The sequence below is a fragment of the Nerophis lumbriciformis genome, linkage group LG18 (genome assembly GCF_033978685.3).
Source record: "Nerophis lumbriciformis linkage group LG18, RoL_Nlum_v2.1, whole genome shotgun sequence".
NCBI lineage: Eukaryota > Metazoa > Chordata > Actinopteri > Syngnathiformes > Syngnathidae > Nerophis > Nerophis lumbriciformis.
Genome location: NC_084565.2, coordinates 33208045 through 33232707, shown reverse-complemented (window position 1 = coordinate 33232707; position 24663 = coordinate 33208045). Strand labels below are relative to the sequence as shown.

The 24663-nt window shown below is 38.8% G+C and overlaps 1 protein-coding gene across 2 annotated transcripts in view; it reads left to right on the top strand.

The window, feature by feature from the left end:
• The window catches only part of LOC133617849 (capping protein, Arp2/3 and myosin-I linker protein 3-like), a 123436-nt gene extending 103778 nt beyond the window's left edge, over positions 1-19658 (top strand). The window contains exons 34-40 of one of the 2 annotated variants that reach the window (XM_061978161.2): positions 1401-1563; positions 1682-2297; positions 4213-4304; positions 7718-7844; positions 11699-11770; positions 11912-12019; positions 19022-19658. In XM_061978161.2, the coding sequence (XP_061834145.2) occupies positions 1401-1563; positions 1682-2297; positions 4213-4304; positions 7718-7844; positions 11699-11770; positions 11912-12019; positions 19022-19062 (1219 nt within the window). In that variant the 3' untranslated portion in view covers positions 19063-19658. The remainder of the gene's footprint in view (positions 1-1400; positions 1564-1681; positions 2298-4212; positions 4305-7717; positions 7845-11698; positions 11771-11911; positions 12020-19021) is intronic. The other variant, XM_061978162.2, reaches the window with a different exon arrangement.
• The last annotated feature ends 5005 nt before the right edge of the window (positions 19659-24663 follow it).

Here is a 24663-nt window from a genome sequence, read left to right as displayed (position 1 = left end):
CCATGTTCCAACTTCTCCCACAGTGGAGTGTTTTTATAATAATAATAATAATAATAATACCTGGGATTTATATAGCGCTTTTCTAAGTACCCAAAGTCGCTATACATGTAGAACCCATCATTCAATCACACCTGGTGGTGGTAAGCTACTTTCATAGCCACAGCTGCCCTGGGGTAGACTGACGGAAGCGTGGCTGCAATTTGCGCCAACGGCCCCTCCGACCACCACCTATCATTCATCATTCAATTCATCGGTGTGAGTGCCAGTTTTAAGTCTCGTCTTAAGACCCACTTTTATTCTCCAGCTTTTAACACTACCTGAGTTGTGTGGTCCTCTGTGTTTTTAAATGTTGATTTATATTTATTGTTTTAATTGGTTTTACCTAGAGATGTCCGATAATATCTGCAGGCCGATATTATCGGCCGATAAATGCGTTAAAATGTAATATCGGACATTATCGGTATCGTTTTTATTTTTTTTATTTTTTTTTTTTTATTAAATCAACATAAAAAACACAAGATACACTTACATTTAGTGCACCAACCCAAAAAACCTCCCTCCCCCATTTACACTCACTGTTATTAATATTCTGGTTCCTACATTATACATCCATATATATCAATACAGTCTGCAAGGGATACAGTCCGTAAGCACACATGATTGTGCGTGCTGCTGGTCCACTAATAGTACTAACCTTTAACAGTTAATTTTACTCATTTTCATTCATTACTAGTTTCTATGTAACTGTTTTTGTATTGTTTCACTTTATTTTTTATTCAAGAATTTTTTTTTTTAATGTATTTATCTTATTTTATTATTTTTTTAAAAAGTACCTTATCTTCACCATACCTGGTTGTCCAAATTAGGCATAATAATGTGTTAATTCCACGACTGCATATATCGGTTGATATCGGTATCGGTAATTAAAGAGTTGGACAATATCGGAATATCGGATATTGGCAAAAACATCCCTAGTTTTACCCTTTAAAATCGTTTTTAATCAAATTTATTTTTATATTGTTTTTATATTTTTGTTTTTTGTTTTTATTCAGTCATTGGAGGAGCTAAGGATAATATTTGAATATTGTTTTTAATATTGTTGTGCAGCACTTTGGAAACATTTTTGTTGTTTAAATGTGCTATACAAATAAAGTGGATTGGATTGGATTGATTTACACAACGTTCCAACTTCACTGGTTTTGGGGTTTGTAAATCACCACAGAATTTGGCACATACCTCTAGGGGACCGACAAGTATGTGTGTGTAAAATTTGGGCAAGATTGCTTAAAAAACATGGCCACAGGGGGATGGGCAAGTCAAAAACCCGCACGGGGCGCCACAAATGTAATTTGAGAATAAGGACAGCCAATGTTTAAGCTGTTGACGTGTTTTATCTCCAGGACCGCCACAGAGAATGTCTACACTCTCCTTCAGCCGCCGTGGTCCGCCACCAAGGCTGGGTCTCCCGTAGAGGTGGCTGACGGGAAAAATACACTCGTTTTGAGTCCACCGCCGCAATCTGGCGTGGGAGGAAGCAAACACCCCTTTTACTCCACTACTGAGGTACAGTCACTGCAGACCAGCCCACGCTTTCACCTTTCCACAATCAACCAAAATAGAAAAAGTAAAGCTGCATTTGGATTTAAAGTAGCAGAACCTGAAACCTGAACCTTTCCTCCAGCGGTCCGAGATGGACGCCGTGCCAGAGCAGTCAAAAGAGTCCAACAAGTACTGGGCGGACGACAAGCAGAGGACAAGCGAGGTGCTACAGGCGGAGGACATCTGGATGGACGGCAGGCTGACTGATCCACACGCAGAGAGACGGCGCTCGGACGACAGAACTTTGGGAGAGGTGAGAACCGTGGACAGACAGTGGACCGTGGACAGACATACGCAGTGGCAGATCGACAGAAAGATGGAGAGGCAGTGGATGGGCGGCAGACAGATCGACCGATCGTGGTCGGAGGGCAAGCAGCCGGACGTACAACCGGACGCTCACTGGATGGAGAGGAGTGGCTGGAGGACGGACAGACAGATCCAGGCGCTCCATTTCGCTCAAAGGCCGCTGCCGCCGTACCCGTCGGACAGAACGCCTTCGCCAAAGCAGGAAGCCAACACCGGCGTGGACGCACAGGGGGAAAGGCGCTCGAGTCCGGATGCGGAAGGATGGAGGAGCAGTGTCGGTGGGCGGTCTGCCGCCTGTGGGACAAAACCAGAACCCCCGCCTCAAAGTAGCAAGCCTACCATGTCCAAACTCAGGCCCAGACATCGACTGGAAAGCTCTGACACGCTACCTGGTAGGACGCATGTCTTCTCTTCATGCTAACTCTATCCTATTCCATTTTGACTGTACTTGAATCAGAGGGTATAATGCATATATTAAACTACAAAATAGTCATTACTTATATAATGTATACTTAAAATGCTGTTTTGCACCGGAAGGCTAAAAACTGAATCCTCTCCTATTCCATTTTGACTGTACTTGAATGTATACGAGACGGGGTTTGTATTATTCACATGTAAAAAAAATAGCAGGATTAGGTCTCTGCTTTTTGCAGATGATGTGGTCCTGCTCAGCCTTCCCGGTAAGGTCTATTCAGGTGTACTGGAGAGGAGGCTACGCCGGATAGTCGAACCTTGGATTCAGGAGGAACAGTGTGGTTTTCGTCCTGGTCGTGGAACTGTGGACCAGCTCTATACTCTCGGCAGGGTCCTTGAGGGTGCATGGGAGTTTACAGTCTACAGTCTACATGTGCTTTGTGGACTTGGAGAAGGCATTTGACCGTGTCCCTCGGGAGGTCCTGTGGGGAGTGCTCAGAGAGTATGGGGTATCGGACTGTCTGATTGTGGCTGTCCGCTCCCTGTACGATCAGTGTCAGAGCTTGGTCCGCATTGCCGGCAGTAAGTCGGACACGTTTCCAGTGAGGGTTGGACTCCGCCAAGGCTGCCCTTTGTCACCGATTCTGTTCATAACTTTTATGGACAGAATTTCTAGGCGCAGTCAAGGTGTTGAGGGGATCTGGTTTGGTGGCTGCAGGATTAGGTCCCTGCTTTTTGCAGATGATGTGGTCCTGTTGGCTTCAACTGGCCGCGATCTTCAGCTCTCACTGGATCGGTTCGCAGCCGAGTGTGAAGCGACTGGGATGAGAAGTACCTCCAAGTCCGAGTCCACGTTTCTCGCCCGGGAAAGGGTGGAGTGCCATCTCCAAGTTGGGGAGGAGATCTTGCCCCAAGTGGAGGACTTCCAGTACCTCAGAGTCTTGTTCACGAGTGAGGGAAGAGTGGATCGTGAGATTGACAGGCGGATCGGTGCGATGTCTTCAGTAATGCGGACGCTGTATCGATCCGTTGTGGTGAAGAAGGAGCTGAGCCAGAGGGCAAAGCTCTCAATTTTCCGGTCGATCTACGTTCCCATCCTCACCTATGGTCATGAGCTTTGGGTTATGACCGAAAGGACAAGATCACGGGTACAGGCGGCGGGGCTCTCCCTTAGAGATAGGGTGAGAAGCTCTGTCATCCGGGGGGAACTCAAAGTAAAGCCGCTGCTCCTGCACATCGAGAGGAGCCAGATGAGGTGGTTCGGGCATCTGGTCAGGATGCCACCCGAACGCCTCCCTAGGGAGGTGTTTAGGGCACGTCCGACCGGCAGGAGGCCAAGGGGAAGACTCAGGACACGTTGGGAAGACTATGTCTCCCGGCTGGCCTGGGAACGCCTCGAGATCCCCCGGGAGGAGCTGGACGGAGTGGCTGGGGAGAGGGAAGTCTGGGCTTCTCTGCTTAGGCTGCTGCCCCCGCGACCCGACCTTGGATAAGCGGAAGAAAATGGATGGATGGATGGACATGTCAAAAATGCTACTTGCACTGCTGTCTTTTTGCACCAGAAGAATAGTGATAGGACAATTCTATTCAATTCCATAGCCTTATTTATATTATTCACATGTATAAGGCTACTTGCACTGCTGTTGTTGCACCGGAAGGAAAGTGAGGGGACACTTCGAGTGTACGCTATTCCTTATCTTTATTTTTAACCATCTGTATATTTTTGGATATTTTCCTTGATATATGAATACCTAAGTGTTTATTGTGAGCGAACTGTGGTGCTGAATTTCCCCCAGGGATCAATAAAGTACTTTCTATTCTATTCTAAACATCCCGGCGTGGAATTGTAAATGTTTCTAAACGTTTTCATCCTTTTTCTTTGTGTCACTGCAGAGGAGGACGGCGATGCAGAGACGGATCCTGCAAAGAAAGAGCGAGAACGGAGGAGAGATCTGGAGGGTCAACCTCCCCCCATTCCTGAAAAGGTGTGGGTCTACTGTTTTTTTTTGTTTTGTTTTTTTTTTACCAATTTTAAATCATTCTCCGAGGTCCCACAATAGCGTTTTGAAAGTGTTGCTGTGCAAAATCTAAAATGGATTGATCACATGTAACAGTGAAACCGTTAGGAACACGAGCATAGCTATGTGAGCTAAAGTGCTAACATGACCATTTTAACAGCAACGTTACGCTAAGTAAGCCTTAAAGTAAAATGATCCAAGTTACAGCGAGCTGACTGACGGATAGTTGGCAGGGCTCCAGGATGGATTTTAACTAGTGTTGTCAAATGATTGATATAAAAAAAAAAAAAAATCAAATTTACAATTTTCTGCGATGAGGTGGCGACTTGTCTAGGGTGTACCCCGCCTTCCGCCCGATTGTAGCTGAGATAGGCTCCAGCGCCCCCCGCGACCCCGAAGGGAATAAGCGGTAGAAAATGGATGGATGGATGGAAATTTACAATTTTGAATTTGGATTAATCGTGATTAATCACAGTTAATTACATACTTAATTACATGATCGCACATGTCAGTTTGGACTACTATTAGTTTCCTTAGGTTCTATAATATTTCTTGACCAGCACTTGTTTGCTTCTACCACATTTCTTGTGTGAGCACTGGTTCCCTCACTGCTCCCTGATTGGCAACCAGGACACAATTGTCCCTGTGTCTGCCAATCAGGATATTTTTTATGCATTTTATGCAGAAATATTTTGGTTCGGCTTTGTACTGGACGTGGTGCATCGCTTTCTCCGTGCTTCCTGTACACTTCCCTGCTGCACGGTTTCAGTTTTGTTTTCTCTAATAAAAATGGGTTTGACTTGGACTTCGCCTGTGGCACTGCATCCTGGGGTCCAGTCCAACACAACGATCAACACAGATTGTAACAAATATTTTGACACCAACGCATTTTCTTGTTAGAATAGTTTACACAAACATTTTTTTAAATGTTTTAACTGAATTTAATTTATTTTCTCAAAACCTTTCTAATTTTTACGTATGCATTGACCTGATCACTGACGGCATAACAATCCATGCCCCCTTTCATGTAGGAATTGGGTAATTATTCTGCATCTACAGGTATATGTGATGATTTTGGGGGTTAAGCACATGACCTAAAGGGGAACTGTACTTGATTTTTAATTCTGCCTATCATTCAGAATCCTTATGTAAGACAAGAACACATATGTTTTTCTTTTTTATGCATTCTAATACGTAAATAAACTCTAGCAAAAGTCAGCTAACAATGGAGATGATGGGAGTTGCTCTATTCCGCCTATAAAACGCTTTAAAAAAACCTCCAACAATGTTCTATACACATACTATGAGTATATATGTAATGAAATAACATTCATAATAACATGTGATATTTACATATTTTGCTCATTCTAAGCATACGACAGCGTATTCATTTTTACAGATGCATCACAATGTTTGCTTTCCCTTCAACAACAATAACTACTAATGCTTATGCAGGATTCAAAATAGCCAACAACGATTACTTTGGGACGAATTATGATCAAGAACATTATATTTTTGAGTCTGAACATTATGAGGATGAGCTACAAGTTTTAGAAGCTGCGTGCTAAACAGATCCAGCTTTAGTGAAACACTAAGCATCATGCAGCAGTATGTATTGCTAAGTGCAAGTGCTAAACAAGGAACACAAAGTTCAAACATAAAACAATCACTTACTGTACAATGTCTGCTCCCTCTGAGATGCCAAATGATGGGATGTTTATATCTTCCTGTTTAGATTATAATTAATCATAATCCTTAGGAAGGATTAAAAAAAAAAGTGGCAGCAAACGAGCGTTTTTCCGTGTCTTTCTCGCCATTTCCGGGTCTAAGTTGAATGTCAAAGTTGCCCAACTTCTCGGTTTATGGCCACAACATTCTACTATCCGGGTGAGAGGAATAATTAATAATTCAGCTCAGAGGCGAGGCAGCAGTTAGCTCTCTGTGATCGCTGTGCAGCTAAAAAATAGTTTGTTTGTGTTAGCAGTTATAATAACAATATTGCTAATACTTGGTTAATATTCAGGTCAGGAGATGTCAATAAATATTGTTGCCATTTTTTAGATGTTTTTTTTGGACGGCTTCAGTGTACTCCCATTAACTGCATTGTTGGCCACCTCGTACTTGCTATATTTTATGACTTAGAATGCATAAAAAGTAGGGATGTCCGATAATATCGGACTGCCGATATTATCGGCCGATAAATGCTTTAAAATGTAATATCGGAAATTATCGGTATCGGTTTCAAAAAGTAAAATGTATGACTTTTTAAAACGCCGCTGTGTACACGGACGTAGGGAGAAGTATAGAGCGCCAAAACCTTAAAGGCACTGCTTTTGCGTGCCGGCCCAGTCACATAATATCTACGGCTTTTGACACACAAGTGAATGCAAGGGATACTTGGTCAACAGCCATACAGGTCACACTGAGGGTGGCCATATAAAAAACTTTAACACTGTTACAAATATGCGCCACACTGTGAACCCACACCAAACAAGAATGACAAACACATTTCGGGAGAACATCCGCACCGTAACACAACATAAACACAACAGAACAAATACCCAGAACCTCTTGCAGCACTAACTCTTCCGGGACGCTACAATATACACCCCCCGCTACCCCTACCCTCCACCTTAACCCTGCCCACCTCAACCTCCTCATACTCTCTCAGGGAGAGCATGTCCCAAATTCCAAGCTGCTGTTTTGAGGCATGTTAAAAAAAATAATGCACTTTGTGACTTCAATAATAAATATGGCAGTGCCATGTAGGCACTTTTTTCCATGACTTGAGTTGAAGTTGTTCTCTTATTTTGGAAAACCTTGTTACATTGTTTAATGCATCCAGCGGGGCATCACAACAAAATTAGGCATAATAATGTGTTAATTCCACAACTGTATATATCGGTATCGGTTGATATCGGTATCGGTAATTAAGAGTTGGACAATATCGGCGAAAAAGCAAACATCTCTAATAAAAAGAAAGAAAATGTGTTTTTGCCTCTTGCAAGGATTGTAAATTATAGGCAAAAAAAAAAAAATGCAGTTTCCCTTTATCTCGTTATTTTTGACAGCCCTATCTTTAACACATGTAGCGAAGCCTGCTTTTTTCCCTTTTTTTCTCCCTTTTTTTTTTACAGTGGCGTTTCATCTAGCAAGGGGCGCGTCAGCATCATGTCAATGAGGAGAGACTTAAACTTAAAACTTTTCCCCAAAAGTGGAGCAAACAAGTGAGGGAGCTGATAAAAAAAATGTTCCCCATCGCTTATAAATCGGCCCCAGGAACCCATTTCACATTTAGAACATCATGAAAAAGTCCTGTTTGCACAATAATGGTTTTGTTAATTCAATTCCGGTTCTCATTTGGGGGTGTGGGGAAACAGCCAAAGACGACCTCATACGTGACCTTCCCAAAAGAGTCAGCCATGGAGAGGAGCCTGCCCCCTCCCCCCGTGCCCCCTCCCTTCAGCAGGCCTCCGCTCGGGCTGCCGGACAGAGCCGCCAGTCAAGGTCAGTGCCGCAGCACGCTGACTCAGCATCACCAACATGCACTGATTTAAACCACTTTTAATATCCTTTTGGCCAGCTCACGCCAAGGGATTTGAATGTTTCTTTGCCGGTTATTTTTGTCCAGCCGCTTGAAAGCGACAATCACAAAAGTGTCCATTTTCCTCCTCTTGTTATAAATAGCCTGTTTCACGGGTGAAGATGACAATAGAACAAATTAACTATTCTCTTCCGCTGTGCAACACATTACAAATAAACAAGACTGTTACATAAAGATACTCTCCTTTTTTGTGTGTACCTTAACCACAAAGACTAATGCAAGGCAGAATAGTGAATATGTACGAAAAAAAAACATCACAAATATTTGAAATTTTCAACTTGAATAATAATTTGGACTAGGGTTGTCCCGATACCAATATGTTGGTATCGGTACCGGTACCAAAATGTATTTCAATATTTTTCTAAATAAAAGGGGACCACAAAAAATGGCATTATTGGCTTTATTTGAACTAAAAATCTTAGGGTACATTAAACATATGTTTCTTATTGCAAGTTTGTCCTTAAATAAAATAGTGACAACTTTTCTCCTATTAGTAAGTAAACAAACAAAGGCTCCTAATTTAGCTGCTGACATATGCAGTAACATATTGTGTCATTTATCTACCTATTATATTGTCAACACTATTAAGGACAAGAGGTAGAAAATGAATTATTAATCTACTTGTTCATTTACTGTTAATATCTGCTTATTTTCCGTTTCAACATGTTCTATCTACACTTCTGTTAAAATGTAATAATCACTTATTCTTCTGTTGTTTGATACTTTACATTAGTTTTGGATGATACCACAAATTTGGATATCGATCCGATACCAAGTAGTTCCAGGATCATACATTGGTCATATTCAAAGTCCTCATGTGTCCAGGGACATATTTCCTGACTTTATAAACATAATATAATTTTTTTTTTAAACGAAAAAAGATGTGATGCTAAAAGATATTGATGTAATCATAGTAGTATCGACTAGATACTTGGTATCATTACAGTGGATGTCAGGTGTAGATCCACCAATGGCGTTTGTTTACATTTTGACGCAGGTGAGTTACGGTGTGTAGTGAAGCATGTTTAGCTATTCCTCGTCCTGCAGTGATAATGATACTTGTAAGAAACTTACTTTATTTGTCGCCATGGAGACAAGGATTAGTGATTTAGAAGTAGCTAAAACACCGACGACCAGGGATGGACGTTAGCTGCTAGCTAGCTAGCCATGTCTTAAAGCACCTCTTCCTGAGGGTGTTTCAGTGTTATAACTTCACCTTTATCGTTACTTTTTAAGCCAAAATGTGTCCGTTCTCCTTCTTCTGTCTACACATTGTGTCTGCTTGTAAGTACGCCGTGATTGTGCGCTGCCGAACATGCTCCTCTGTTATTAAAACCAGAAATGTCATAATGTGACGACAATACGCCGTCATGCCTGTTAAAATAAGGGGGGCGCAAACCGGTACTTTTTAGTGGCGGTGTAGTACCGAATATGATTCATTAGTATCGCAGTACTATACTACTAATTTGGACTGCATGAGAAAGTAGATCGGAAACAATCTCTCTTTGACCACATTACTATTTATTACCAGGGAGGAAATACTTGACGTTATTATACATTTTGTATGTAATAAAAGGGAGTAAGGAAATAATCTGAATATTCTTTAATGGTAATAAATGTGTCTTACCACCTCCAAGCTCGAATGTATGGGTTTCTCAATGTAAAGCACTTTGAGACAAATATATTACGTTCTTTGCAGGCTATACAGCGCACCCACCAAATTTTTAGAAGAAATTAATATTTTTACATACATTAGCCGCACCGGACTATAAACCTCAGATACAGTCGTGGTCAAAATTTTACATAGACTTGTAAAGATTGTACAAAAAAAAAAAAAAAAAGACCACAGAACTTTCCTCCAGAAGGTCTTGTCTTTGTCCATGTGATGTCAGATGAAACAAAAAATGGAGCTGTTTGGCCACAATACCCAGCAATATGTTTGGAGGAGAAAAGGTGAGGCCTTTAATCCCAGGAACACCATTCCTACTGTCAAGCATGGTGGTGATAGTTTTATGCTCTGGGCCTGTTTTGCTGCCAATGGAACTGGTGCTTTACAGAGAGTAAATGGGACAATGAAAAAGGAGGATTACCTCCAAATTCTTCAGGACAACCTAAAATCATCAGCCCGGAGGTTGGGTCTTGGGCGCAGTTGGGTATTCCAACAGGACAGTGACCTCAAACACACGTCAAAAGTGGTAAAGGAATGGCTAAATCAGGCTAGAATTAAGGTTTTAGAATGGCCTTCCCAAAGTCCTCACTTAAACGTGTGGACAATGCTGAAGAAACAAGTCAATGTCAGAAAACCAACACATTTAGCTGAACTACACCAATTTTGTCAAGAGGAGTGGTCAAAAATTCAAGCAGAAGCTTGTGGATGGCTACCAAAAGCGCCTTATTGCAGTGAAACTTGCCAAGGGACATGTAAGCAAATATTAACATTGCTGTATGTATACTTTTGACCCAGCACATTTGCTCACATTTTCAGTAGACCCATAATAAATTCATAAAAGAACCAAACTTCATAAATGTTTTTTGTGACCAACAAGTATGTGCTCCAATCACTCTATCACAAAAAAACTATGAAGCCACGTTGATGTAACACGTGGCTTGGCATTGTCTTGCTGAAATAAGCAGGGGAGTCCATGGTAACGTTGCTTGGATGGCAACATATGTTGCTCCAAAACCTGTATGTACCTTTCAGCATTAATGGCGCCTTCACAGATGTGTAAGTTACCCATGTCTTGGGCCCTAATACACCCCCATACCATCACAGATGCTGGCTTTTCAACTTTGCGCCTAGAACAATCCATATGGTTTTTCCTCTTTGGTCCGGAGGACACGACGTCCACAGTTTCCAAAAACAATTTGAAAGGTGGACTCGTCAGACCACAGAACACGTTTCCACTTTGTATCAGTCCATCTTAGATGAGCTCAGGCCCAGCGAAGCGGACGGCGTTTCTGGGTGTTGTTGATAAACGGTTTTCGCCTTGCATAGGAGAGTTTTAACTTGCACTTACAGATGTAGCGATCAACTGTAGTTACTGACAGTGGTTTTTTGAAGTGTTCCTGAGCCCATGTGGTGATATCCTTTACACACTGATGTCACTTGTTGATGCATTACAGCCTGAGGGATCGAAGGTCATGGGCTTAGCTGCTTACGTGCAGTGATTTCTCCAGATTCTCTGAACCCTTTGATGATATTACGGACCGTAGATGGTGAAATCCCTAAATTCCTTGCAATAGCTGGTTGAGAAAGGTTTTTCTTAAACTGTTCAACAATTTGCTCACGCATTTGTTGACAAAGTGGTGACCCTCGCCCCATCCTTGTTTGTGAATGACTGAGCATTTCATGGAATCTACTTTTATACCCAATCATGGCACCCACCTGTTCCCAATTTGCCTGTTCACCTGTGGGATGTTCCAAATAAGTGATGAGGATTCCTCAACTTTATCAGTATTTATTGCCACCTTTCCCAACTTCTTTGTCACGTGTTGCTGGCATCAAATTCTAAAGTTAATGATTTGCAAAAAAAAAAAAAAAAAATGTTTATCAGTTTGAACATCAAATATGTTGTCTTTGTAGCATATTCAACTGAATATGGGTTGAAAATGATTTGCAAATCATTGTATTCCGTTTATATTTACATTTAACACAATTTCCCAACTCATATGGAAACGGGGTTTGTAATTGTTTACACATGGAGGTTGCCTACAGCCACCGCTGTTCATGTCAATGTTATTTTGTCATTTCAATCAGGCGAGGAGGGACTGCGACCGCAGGCGCCCGTGAAGCCACAGCGGAACCGGAAAGCGATGTCATGTGACGCAGGTATCGCCCGTCTCCCGCACTACACCACACATTCTGTATGCCCAATGCTCTGGCTGGCAGGTGTACCGCGTCAAGCTGTGTGTATATCTAACCCTGCCATGACGTTGCTTCATGTCTCTTGTGCTTCATGTCTCAACTCAGGCACGGACAGGGACAGCCCCAATAACATTGAGAAGCCCCCAAATCGCAAACCCCCCGAGAAAAAACCTAGACTGCCCCAAAACCGAAATAAGTCACTGGACCTGTCTGGTATATGTTTGTTTTTATACATATATGTGTTTGTGTGTGCCAGTCTGTGCATGTGTGTGTTTGTTTAAGTGTGATGGATCGTGTTTGATTTAGAAATACGTTGCCCCCTACTGGTTTGGAGTCACCGTGCATTGAAACAGCTCTTTGTTGCTGACTAATGACAACTCGTACCTGATTATATCGACTTGCAGAGCTAAATGTCCTCCAATAAACACACAAGGTTGTCTTTTCTTGTGAAGTCATTTACAAAAGGTAAACATGAGCTAGCAGCTACACAACAGCTAAGCACACAAACACAAGATGGAAATACGTAAACAAATGTCTCTAATTGAACCATATTGTAGTGTAAAACACCACATTATTCAATATAAACAAGCATCAAACTGTTGCATATTACCTACAGATACAAAGTGTATTCGAAGGTATCCAGTAACAAATGTGTCCACATCATTCAACTTCCCGCGTCATACACCGAACTTAGTAAATTATTGTGGCCACCGGGTGTCGGCAAAAAAAATTAAAAATCCTAATTACTACTCCACTTCAATTTAAAGACTGTTAGTAATAAATTGGTTAGTGTTTTTCATACCTACCATTGTCCTCTGTTGGAGTCATTTCACTTGGTCAAACCTTTTCTAATATTCTGCACTACAAAATAATAAAAGTGTGTATGATTCACGCTGGTATCAATATTGGTATCAGACAATATCGGTATCGTATTGGAAGTGAAAAACTTATATCGGGAAGCCCCTATACCAGGGGTGTCAAAATCATTTTAGGTCGGGGGGCCACATGGAGAAAAATCTACTCCCAAGTGGGCCGGACTGGTAAAATCACGGCACGATAACTTCAAAATTAAGACAACTTCAGATTGTTTTCTTTGTTTAAAAATAGAACAAGCACATTCTGAAAATGTACAAATCATAATGTTGTTGTTTTTTTTTACACTTACATGTTGCGGTTAATTGTATTCTGTCTTTATTTGTCATTATTTACACTTTCTGAATAAATTATGTGATAATGCTCAACAGTCAACTCGGTGTTAATTTTCAATCTATCAAGATAAGAAATAATATCAAAATCAAATTGCAGGATGTTATTTCTGTAGTTTGCTAAATTTTTTCGACTGGTGTACTAACATCATGTGTTTTTTTTTTTTGTTTTTTTACAAATATAGCATCATCTACAAAGATACAAAGAATTGCTATTGTGACATCTAGTGGACACATTTATTTCATTCAAAAATTCCATTTTTATATTCAGGCCGGATAAAACCTGTTTGCGAACCTAATACAGCCCTCGGGCCGTATGTTTGACAACCCTGCCCTATAAATTTGTTTTTATTATTTTTTTATCAAGATTGAAAATGTATAATATTTTGTTGAAGAAAAGACTACAAATTAGACAGAAAATGTCACTCTTGTGATCTTGGTAAATCTGAAAGTTTGTGTTGAATAAAAAAAAAAAGGATGTTTAAAAAACCATGTCCTTCTTTGTCTACTGTGTCGATCAAATATGGAGGATGATGTAGATTAAATAAATAAAAAATGCAGGGCCAGTATCATTGATATTGATACAGAAACCAGTCCTTTTTTTTTTTAGCTCATTTAATAATTTTGTGATGTTTGTTGTTAATGATTTGAATCAGAATAAAATGCAAGACTCTCTCAAGAGTTTGTAAACATATAAATACATACAATATCACCAATCACTAGAAATGACAGACATTTGTGCAAATAAACACAAAAATTATGGCTCACATCACGCAAGTCCAATATTGATACTACCCTAGTACCGATGACATCATCTGACCATTCTTTATACTTTAATTGCCGCTACTGCCATCATGTGGAGTTTATCAACCAATAAGATTGACTATACCAAGGGTGTCAAACGTACGGACAGATTTAATCCGGCCCGCAACATCGTATAAAAATAAGATGCAATTTTTTAATGATAGAAAGTGCTGTTCTAAATGTGTCCACTGGATGTCGCAATAGCAATTCAAGTGTTACCCACCGTTTAAAGATGACGTGTCAGCTGACTTTAAGAGACCTACGGATTGGCTACCGCGACTCCAATGAGCGCAGGTGCAAACAATCAGCTGCTCTTGTTGTGGCTGGCGTCAGACTAATTCTGCCGCGACATACAATAACTAAATTACCCACTTAACGGATAAAATAATGAAACGGTAAGATGCAAAGACTTAGGTCAACATGATCATCATCTTTGTGGTTAAAGTTCCGTGCTGTGCTCGCAATAGGTTGACGGCACGATGTGCACCCTGAATTCCATTGTAAGAATGTGTGTTTCTACAGTTTGTTGTATTTTATATAATGCTTAATGTTCACATTGGTTACGTTTGTAGTTACAGTATGTTACCTTGATTTCGGCTTTTAAAGGTGTAATTTTTTTGACAATTTTTTTCATTATATTATAAATGTAACATTTGAATGATCATAAATAAATGTGTTCATTTCACCATCGTGGTGGTTTGAGGAAACACTCGATTGCTTTTCCAAACGCGTCTTTAATGCTAAACTGCCGACGTGAGAATGCTGAACAGAAAGTGCTTACAATTTAATTGCTTTGTAAAAACACAGACAAAGTCTAAAAGTTAATTGTGTTCTTCATGGTGTTTTTGAAACTGCACCAATTCTGGAGCATTTGGCCATGAGGATTATTTGTAAAATAACACTTTCTTAGGATCCAAAAGGGACACGCTCATAAAAGTGTCATTAGTCAATTTTTTTTTTCCTTTTAATTTCCATGCTTGAAGTCATTTAACAACTTTAGATCTATTTATTGATATAATTTTAAAAAATATATTATTTATTACTTTTTCCATGCTTGAAGTCATTTAACAACTTTAGATCTATTTATTGATATCATTTAAAAAAAATATTATTTATTACTTTTTCCATGCTTGAAGTCATTTAACAACTTTAGATCTATTTATTGATATAAGTTTTTTTAAATTTTATTTATTACTTTTTCCATGCTTGAAGTCATTTAACAACTTTAGATCTATTTATTGATATCATTTTTTAAAAATATTATTTATTACTTTTTCCATGCTTGAAGTCATTTAACAACTTTAGATCTATTTATTGATATCATTTTAAAAAAAATATTATTTATTACTTTTTCCATGCTTGAAGTCATTTAACAACTTTAGATCTATTTATTGATATAAGTTTTTTAAAATTTTATTTATTACTTTTTCCATGCTTGAAGTCATTTAACAACTTTAGATCTATTTATTGATATCATTTAAAAAAAATATTATTTATTACTTTTTCCATGCTTGAAGTCATTTAACAACTTTAGATCTATTTATTGATATCATTTTTTTTTAAATTATTTATTACTTTTTTCCATGATTGAAGTCATTTAACAACTTTAGATCTATTTATTGATATCGTTTTATTTTATTTTATTTATTACTTTTTCCATGCTTGAAGTCATTTAACAACTTTAGATCTATTTATTGATTTTAAAAAAAATAAAATATTATTTATTACTTTTTCCATGCTTGAAATCATTCAACAACTTTAGATCTATTTATTGATAATATTTTTTAAATATTATTTATTACTTTTTTTATGTTTTATGGCTTTTTTATAAAAAATAACAGTTTTTTAATAATGTGACAATGCAAAACATGCAATATTAAAAAAAAAAAAAAAAAAAAGGCTGCAGAGTGGAATATTTGAGCTTGGGTAATTACAGCACTGAATAAATAGACCAATGACTCATGACAACATGGATTTCGATACAGTAGACAAGAGGACAAAAGAAGGATTATTTTTACAGTACCTATTGAGCTAGAAGAAAGAAAGCAGGACTGGGTCAAGTTTATTGAGTTTACACAAGTCTTTTTAATACCGTATATCTGCCGCGTTATATTTAACTACTCCTGATTATTTTCATTCCATTTTAGCGTTTTCAAGCCAGTTTAACTCCTTTACGCTTAACAAAGCTCTGAAATTATGCTCATGGTTTCTAGTTAAGGGTTGCAATTACACCAAAAAAATATTTATTTTGTTTTTCACTCTGCAAGAATGAGATTTATTTGGTTTTCATGGAAAAAGCATAGTAATATACAAGGATTACAGTCTATTAAAAAAAACAAAAAACAGCACTTATAATGAGAGTCAATGAGAGAGTGTGTATACTTTTATATCCTATTCAAACAATGTTGCAATGAAAAATATAATGCAATATTATTTTTTCAATTTAAGGCAGCTAACCTTCAAACAAAATAATCACATCACATAAGTAACTAGAGATGTCCGATAATTACTTTTTTGCCGATATCCCGATATTGTCCAACTCTTGATTACCGATTCCGATATCAACCGATATATACAGTCGTGGAATTAACACATTATTATGCCTAATTTTGTTGTGATGCCTCGCTGGATGCATTAAACAATGTAACAAGGTTTTCCAAAATAAATCAACTCAAGTTATGGGAAAAAAAATGCCAACATGGCACTGCTATATTTATTATTGAAGTCACAAAGTGCATTATTTTTTTAAACATGCTTCAAAACAGCAGCTTGGAATTTGGGACATGGTCTCCCTGAGAGAGCAAGAGGAGGTTGAGGTGGGCGGGGTTGGCGGTAGCGGGGGGGTGTATGTTGTAGCGTCCCGGAAGAGTTAGTGCTGCAAGGGGTTTCTGGGTATTTGTTCTGTGGTGCGGATGTTCTCCCGAAATGTGTTTGTCATTCTTGTTTGGTGTGGGTTCACAGTGTGGCGCATATTTGTAACAGTGTTAAAGTTGTTTATACGGCCACCCTCAGTGTGACCTGTATGGCTGTTGACCAAGTATGAATTGCATTCACTTGTGTGTGTGTGAAAAGCCGTAGATATTATGTGACTGGGCCGGCACGCAAAGGCAGTGCCTTTAAGGTTTATTGGCGCTCTGTACTTCTCCCTACGTCCGTGTACCACTCCGTACAGCGGCGTTTAAAAAATTCATAAATGTTACTTTTTGAAACAGATACCGATAATTTCCAATATTACATTTTAAAGCATTTATCGGCCAATAATATCGTCAGTTTGATAATATCGGCAGTCCGATATTATCGGACACCTCTATAAGTAACACATGTAATTAGGGATGTCCGATAATGGCTTTTTGCCGATATCCCGATATTGTCCAACTCCTTAATTACCGATACCGATATCAACCAATACCGATACATACAGTCATGGATTTAACACATTATTATGCCTAATTTGGACAACCAGGTATGGTAAAGATAAGGTCCTTTTTAAAAAAATTAATAAAATAAAATAAATTTAAAAAAAATTCTTGAATAAAAAAGAAAGTAAAACAATATAAAAACAGTTACATAGAAACTAGTAATTAATGAAAATGAGTAAAATTAACTGTTAAAGGTTAGTACTATTAGTGGACCAGCAGCACGCACAATCATGTGTGCTTACGGACTTGTGTTTATGTTGATTTAATTAAAAAAAAAAAAATGATACCGATAAAAAAAAAAAAAACGATACCGATAATTTCCGATATTACATTTTAAAGCATTTATCGGCCAATAATATCGGCAGTCCGATAATATCGGCAGTCCGATATTATCGGACACCTCTATAAGTAACACATGTAATTAGGGATGTCCGATAATGGCTTTTTGCCGATATCCCGATATTGTCCAACTCTTTAATTACCGATACCGATATCAACCAATATATACAGTCATGGATTTAACACATTATTATGCCTAATTTGGACAACCAGGTATGGTAAAGATAAGGTCCTTTTTAAAAAAATTAATAAAATAAAATAAATTTAAAAAATGTTCTTGAATAAAAAAGAAAGTAAAACAATATAAAAACAGTTACATAGAAACTAGTAATTAATGAAAATGAGTAAAATTAACTGTTAAAGGTTAGTACTATTAGTGGACCAGCAGCACGCACAATCATGTGTGCTTACGAACTTGTGTTTATGTTGATTTAATAAAAATAAAAAAAATGATACCGATAATAAAAAAAAAACGATACCGATAATTTCCGATATTACATTTTAAAGCATTTATCGGCCAATAATATCGGCAGTCCGATAATATCGGCAGTCCGATATTATCGGACACCTCTATAAGTAACACATGTAATTAGGGATGTCCGATAATGGCTTTTTGCCGATATCCCGATATTGTCCAACTCTTTAATTACCGATACCGATATCAACCGATACCGATATATACAGTCATGGAATTAACACATTATTATGCCTAATTTGGACAACCAGGTATGGTGAAGATAAAGTCCTTTTAAAATAATAATAAAATAAAATAAATTAAAAACATTTTCTTGAATAAAAAATAAAGTAAAACAATATAAAAACAGTTACATAGAAACGAGTAATTAATGAAAATTTGTAAAATTAACTGTTAAAGGTTAGTACTATTAGTGGCACAATCATGTGTGCTTACGGACTGTATCCCTGCAGACTGTATTGATATATATTGATATATAATGTAGGAACCAGAATATTAATAACAGAAAGAAACAACCCTTTTGTGTGAATGAGTGTACATTGGGGAGGGAGGTTTTTTGGGTTGGTGCACTAATTGTAAGTGTATCTTGTGTTTTTTATGTTGATTTAATTTAAAAAAAAACAAAAAAAAACATACCGATAATTTCCGATATTACATTTTAAAGCATTTATCGGTCGATATTATCGGACATCTCTACATGTAATGACCATTTTGGGCCCTGGGAGTGCACAAGGGTTAAAAAAAACCCCGAGTCAAGCGGTTGCCTTCAGCCAATTATATTTGAAACCTATTTGAAAGGTGTTTATTTTTGTAGCCCACGAACACGGCGACTGTTAGAGACTGGGAAATGCTCTTAATTGGAGTATTATGGGTTACAGTTGTCCAATGGACAGCAATGATATGTCAAAAGATGCCAAACATGATGGTTTATCAGCGCTTACCTGTCATTTAAAGCCGATGTTGTCATCCACAGACTGCTTCAACACAGGACCGGGTCACAGTGAGCTGGTGTGATCCCCCTGTCAAAGACAAGACAAAAGAGGGAGGAGTCACAAAGCGTCAATCACACGTCCATACACTCTTCTAATGCCCGCTGCCTCGTTTTATCAGTGTTTGCTTCTTCAGAGGACCCATCATTATCATCATCATCACCGTCCATCTCTTGTCTTTTGAGAGCGCTCCACTTGTGGCTTGTAAAGTGTCTTTTTGTATTATTCCGATGAAGATTACTGTTATTAGAATGTGATTTCTACACAACTTGAGTGCATTTTGAGCTGCTTGGCACAGCCAGCCGACTGCCTTGGTCCACACTTGAACATTTAGTTGCTTCTTCTCAGAGGAAACTTGAGGATTTATATCAGAAAGGTGTTATTATATTTTCTAGAAATGAAAGAAAAAACAATATTGTCTATGAGCACCCCTCTTAAACACACACTGTATGAATAAAACTGGAATGGATACGTCTTTTTCTTGCTTCTTGCTTCTTATAAACTAAGAAAAAAGTGAACCTGGTTGAGTCTGAAGGTCACACTGCAAAAACTGAAATCTAAGTAAGATTAAATATCTCAAATAAGGGTGATATTTGCTTATTTTCTGTCTGATAAGATAATTCTTCTCACTAAGCAGATTTTATGTTAGAGTGTTTTACTTGTTTTAAGTGTTTTGGTCCTAAATGATCTCAGTAGGATATTACAGCTTGTTTTACAGCTATATTGAGTAAAACATGCTTGAAACTAGAATATCAACTGTTGCAAAGCTGTGTCATCAACACTCACAAGTATAAAACTGCTTTTTTAAAGTAATCATTTCTTACTTCAAACATGAAAAAAAAAAAAATCATGATGCCGAGCGCATATCATTATGTCAAGATAATGGCACTAGCATTTACTTCATTTAAGAATATTTTTCAACATATTGAGCAAAACGGTCAGATTTTTTTTTTTCTACCAAAAAAAGTGCACTTGTTATTAGTGAGAATATACTTATTTTAAGGTATTTTGGGGTTCATTGAAGTTAGCTAATTAGGGACAGAGGACCCTATTGTAATTGTAAGGTTTTATTATTATTATTATTATACCGGCCGCCTCTTTGAGCTGTAATTTGACCCCCTTAACATTCTTCAAAACTCACCAAATTGGACATATACATCAGGACTGGTGAAAATTGCCATCTAATAAAAAAAACAACCCAAAACTCAAAATTGCGCTCTAGCGCCCCCTAGGAAAAAACCCAGGCAAAACTGCCTATAACTTCCAGAATGTCGTAGAGACATGAAACAAAAACCTCTATGTAGGTCTCACTTAGACCTAGATTTCATACACTAACATCCTTCAGTAAAAATCAACAGGAAGTTGGCAATTTGCCCTTCAAAACAAAAGTTTTGTAAAATCGGTCACCTTTGCCTCTTTGAACTGTAATTTGACCCCCTTAACATGCTTCAAAACTCACCAAACTGGACACACACATCAGGACTGGCGAAAATTGCAACCTAATAAAAACATTTTTTTTTTAAACTCAAAAATCCGCTCTAGCACCCCCTAGGAAGAAAACACAGACAAAACTGCTCCTAGGAAGAAAACACAGACACAACTGCCTGTAACTTCCAGTAGGAATGTCTTAGAAACAAAAACCTCTATGTAGGTCTCACTTAGACCTACATTTCAAAAATTGACAACCCCCAACAAAAATCAACAGAAAGTTTGCAATTCCCCCTTCAAAACAAAAGTTTTGTAAAAACCGGTCACCTTTTTTCAAACATTATCTCCTCTGAGCGCGTTTGTCGTGTCGACTTCAAACTAGCACAGGAGAGAGATTGAACCCTTCTGATTAAAAGTTGACCAAAGAGTTTTAATTACTGCTCCGGTTTGGATTTTATGTGCCGTCAAAGTAGGTTCCGTCCATCGCTGCTTGCAGCTTTAATTTTACTTGTTTTGGAAAGTCTTGACAAGCCGAATTTTCTTGTTCTATTGGCAGATAATTTTGCTTAGTTCAAATAAAATACCCCTAATTTTTTTTTCTTTTTTTTCTTGTTTTTGAACTCTGACTTTTTGCAGTGCACCTTCTTCCACACCAAACTCACCCAAGCATGCCTTATTATAAGGCGCACTGACGATGAGCGGGTCTATTTTTCATACATGGTTTTTACACTGGTAGTGTTTAGCGCTTCCATAGCGAGATGTAAGTTAGAACTAGAGATGTCCGATATTATCGGCCGAAAAATGCGTTAAAATGTAATATCGGAAATTATCGTTATCAATTTTTTTATTATCGGTATCGTTTTTTTTTGTTTTGTTTTATTTTTATTAAATCAACATAAAAAACAAGATACACTTACAATTAAAGTTAAAGTTAAAGTTAAAGTACCAATGATTGTCACACACACACACTAGGTGTGGCGAAATTATTCTCTGCATTTGACCCATCACCCTTGATCACCCCCTGGGAGGTGAGGGGAGCAGTGGGCAACAGCGGTGGCCGCGCCCGGGAATTTTTTTTGGTGATTTAACCCCCAATTCCAACCCTTGATGCTGAGTGACAAGCAGGGAGGTAATGGGTCCCATTTTTATAGTCTTTGGTATGACTCGGCCGGGGTTTGAAACCACAACCTACCGATCTCAGGGCGGACACTCTAACCACTAGACCACTTAGTGCACCAACCCAAAAAACCTCCCTCCCCCATTTACACTCATTCACACAAAAGGGTTGTTTCTTTCTGTTATTAATATTCTGGTTCCTACATTACATATCAATATATATCAATACAGTCTGCAAGGGATACAGTCCGTAAGCACACATGATTGTGCGTGCTGCTGGTCCACTAATAGTACTAACCTTTAACAGTTAATTTGACTCATTTTCATTCATTACTAGTTTCTATGTAACTGTTTTTATATTGTTTTACTTTCTTTTTTTATTCAAGAAAATGTTTTTAATTTATTTATCTTATTTTATTTTATAAATTTTTACCTTATCTTCACCATACCTGGTTGTCCAAATTAGGCATAGAAATGTGTTAATTCCACGACTGTATATATTGGTTGATATCGGTATCGGTAATTAAAGAGTTGGACAATATCGGAATATCGGATATCGGCAAAAAGCCATTATCGGACATCTCTAGTTAGAACTTTACACTACTTTATATTACAAATGGCAACAGCAGAGGATGAATGTCCCATAACAAGAAGAGAGTGAAAAAGAAGAAGCTTATCGACTACCGTGTCGGCACGGACTACAGTGGCGGACGTGTGTAAATTTTCAGGACTAATGCAGATCTCAAATACACATCAGCAGGTACCAGAAGGTAAGACAAAGTAGTTTTGCATAAAATTGCGAAACAAAACACCAGATAATATGTCTGCTAATGGGTGCCATTTTGCGGTCCTTCTACACACACCATAGTAATACTTGTATCTCTGACTACGATAGACGTAATTGGCCGACAATCCATCAATTTTGACAGATTTTTGAGCGCCGTGTGTAATGTTCTTAATTGTCAATGGAGCATTAGAAGTTTTGGTGTTGTTTAGTGGTGTCATATTGCAGTCTACACGTATCTCTTATGTGTGACTGCCATCTACTGGTCACACTTATCATTACACCATGTACCAAATAAAACGGCTTCGAGGTCGGTAAGCACAGCCAGAATTATTCCGTACATTAGGCGCACCGGGTTATAAGGCGCACTGTCGATTTTTGAGAAAATAAAAGGATTTTAAGAGCGCCTTATAGTCCGAAAAATACGGTAACTATTTAGCCTAAACCCCATGTCAGCCACGCTAACCCATTGTTTACGGTTCCCCTTCTTGGATATTTTTTTTTACACGGGTAAGTGCACCGTCTATTTCTTGAATCTCCGGCTCTTAGCTCTGTATGGACTCATTGATCGTTTATAAACGGAGTTCGGAGAGGACGTGATGTCAGAAAAAACGAGCCACAGCCAGCTTCACAACAACCGGTTTCCACTCGGGGAAAACCACTGGAAATATGGAGGCGAGTCATCCAGACATGCCCGTGTTTCTCCTTCTTCTACATGTACAGCCGCTTGTAAAAATCACACATGAATACCTTAAGACAGGGGTGTCAAACTCAAATACAGAGTGGGCCAAAATGTAAAACTGAACAAAGCCGCGGGGTAAGGTTGAACAAATTAACCTTTTAATAGGGACCCAAACAAGTTTTGCATTGAATATTGAACAAGCAAGGCTTATATAACTTTATAGTAACATGCAAAATCGAGTTTCAAATAATAATAATAATAATAATAATTCCAAAATATCAATGGCATATCAAATACAATTTAAATAAAAATGTAATGCCTCTTTTCTATTTGCAGCCTTCTGAGGTAAATATCAACATTAACTTTTTCCACAGGCTAATAAATTTGAAAATAAAATAACAATGAATAAACCAACGATTCAGGATTTGAAACTGCTCAGTTTGCAACACACTGATCTAATCTGATATGCCCAAGCCAGATACCTGCCATCTTTTCTTGGATGCTAGTTCATTAATGACGGGGCTCAGGCTTTGAGCTGAGGCAACCTTCATTATCCAACGAAGGTGTTCATCAGTCATTATATCTCGTAGTCCACCCGGACCACAGACTTGGGGGCGTGCCTTAAAGGCACTGCCTTTAACATCCTCTACGAGCTGTCGTCACGTCCGCTTTTCATCCATTCTAACAACGTGCGGCTTCCGTACGCACACACACGTGACTGCAACGCATACTTGATCAACAGCAATACAGGTTACACTGAGGGTGGCCGTATAAACAACTTTAACACTGTTAGAAATATGCGCCACACTGACTCCACACCAAACAAGAATGACAAAACACATTTCGGGAGAACATCCACACCGTAACACAACATAAACACAACAGAACAAATACCCAGAATCCCATGCAGCCCTAACTCTTCCGGGCTGCAATATACACCCCCGCTACCACCAACCCCCCCCCCCCCCCCCCCCCATCTCCGTGCGTCGGTTGAGGTGGGCGGGGTTGGGTGGTAGCGGGGGTGTAACCTGTATCGCTGTTGATCAAGTATACATGGATTCACTTGTGTGTGCGTGCAGAAGCCGCACATATTATGTGACTGGGCCAGCACTCGTTGGACCGGGTGAAAAGCTGACGATTTTCGGGAGGGGCACTGAAATTTGGGAGTCTCCCGGGAGGGTTGGCAAGTATGAGAATTAGCGGTGAATGCGGTGTTACCGCGGCACCGCCGCTGTATATAATCGGCGGGCCAGCTCTAGTGTTAATTTGATATCGCCTCAAGGGCCAAGTGAAATTACACGACGGGCCAATTTTGGCCGGAGGGCCAGAGTTTGACACCGATGCCTTAAGAGAAGGAAACGTGCGATTGCAGCTATTTGGGATTGTTAGAATAATAATGTGTAAGTTATCACACAACTCTTGCGCTTAAAGGCCGTTGCTATAGTTATTAGCTATTGTGCTCAAGTTGTACTTTTCTATCTGTGCAAGGACAAAACTTGTTATCAGCCACGGCATATGAGAGGTGGCCTCGCCGCAGATATTTTGTTTGTCTTAGCCCACTAACAGCCAAGGACTTCAAGGACCTTAACGGAGATAAGACGACAGCACGCAGACGA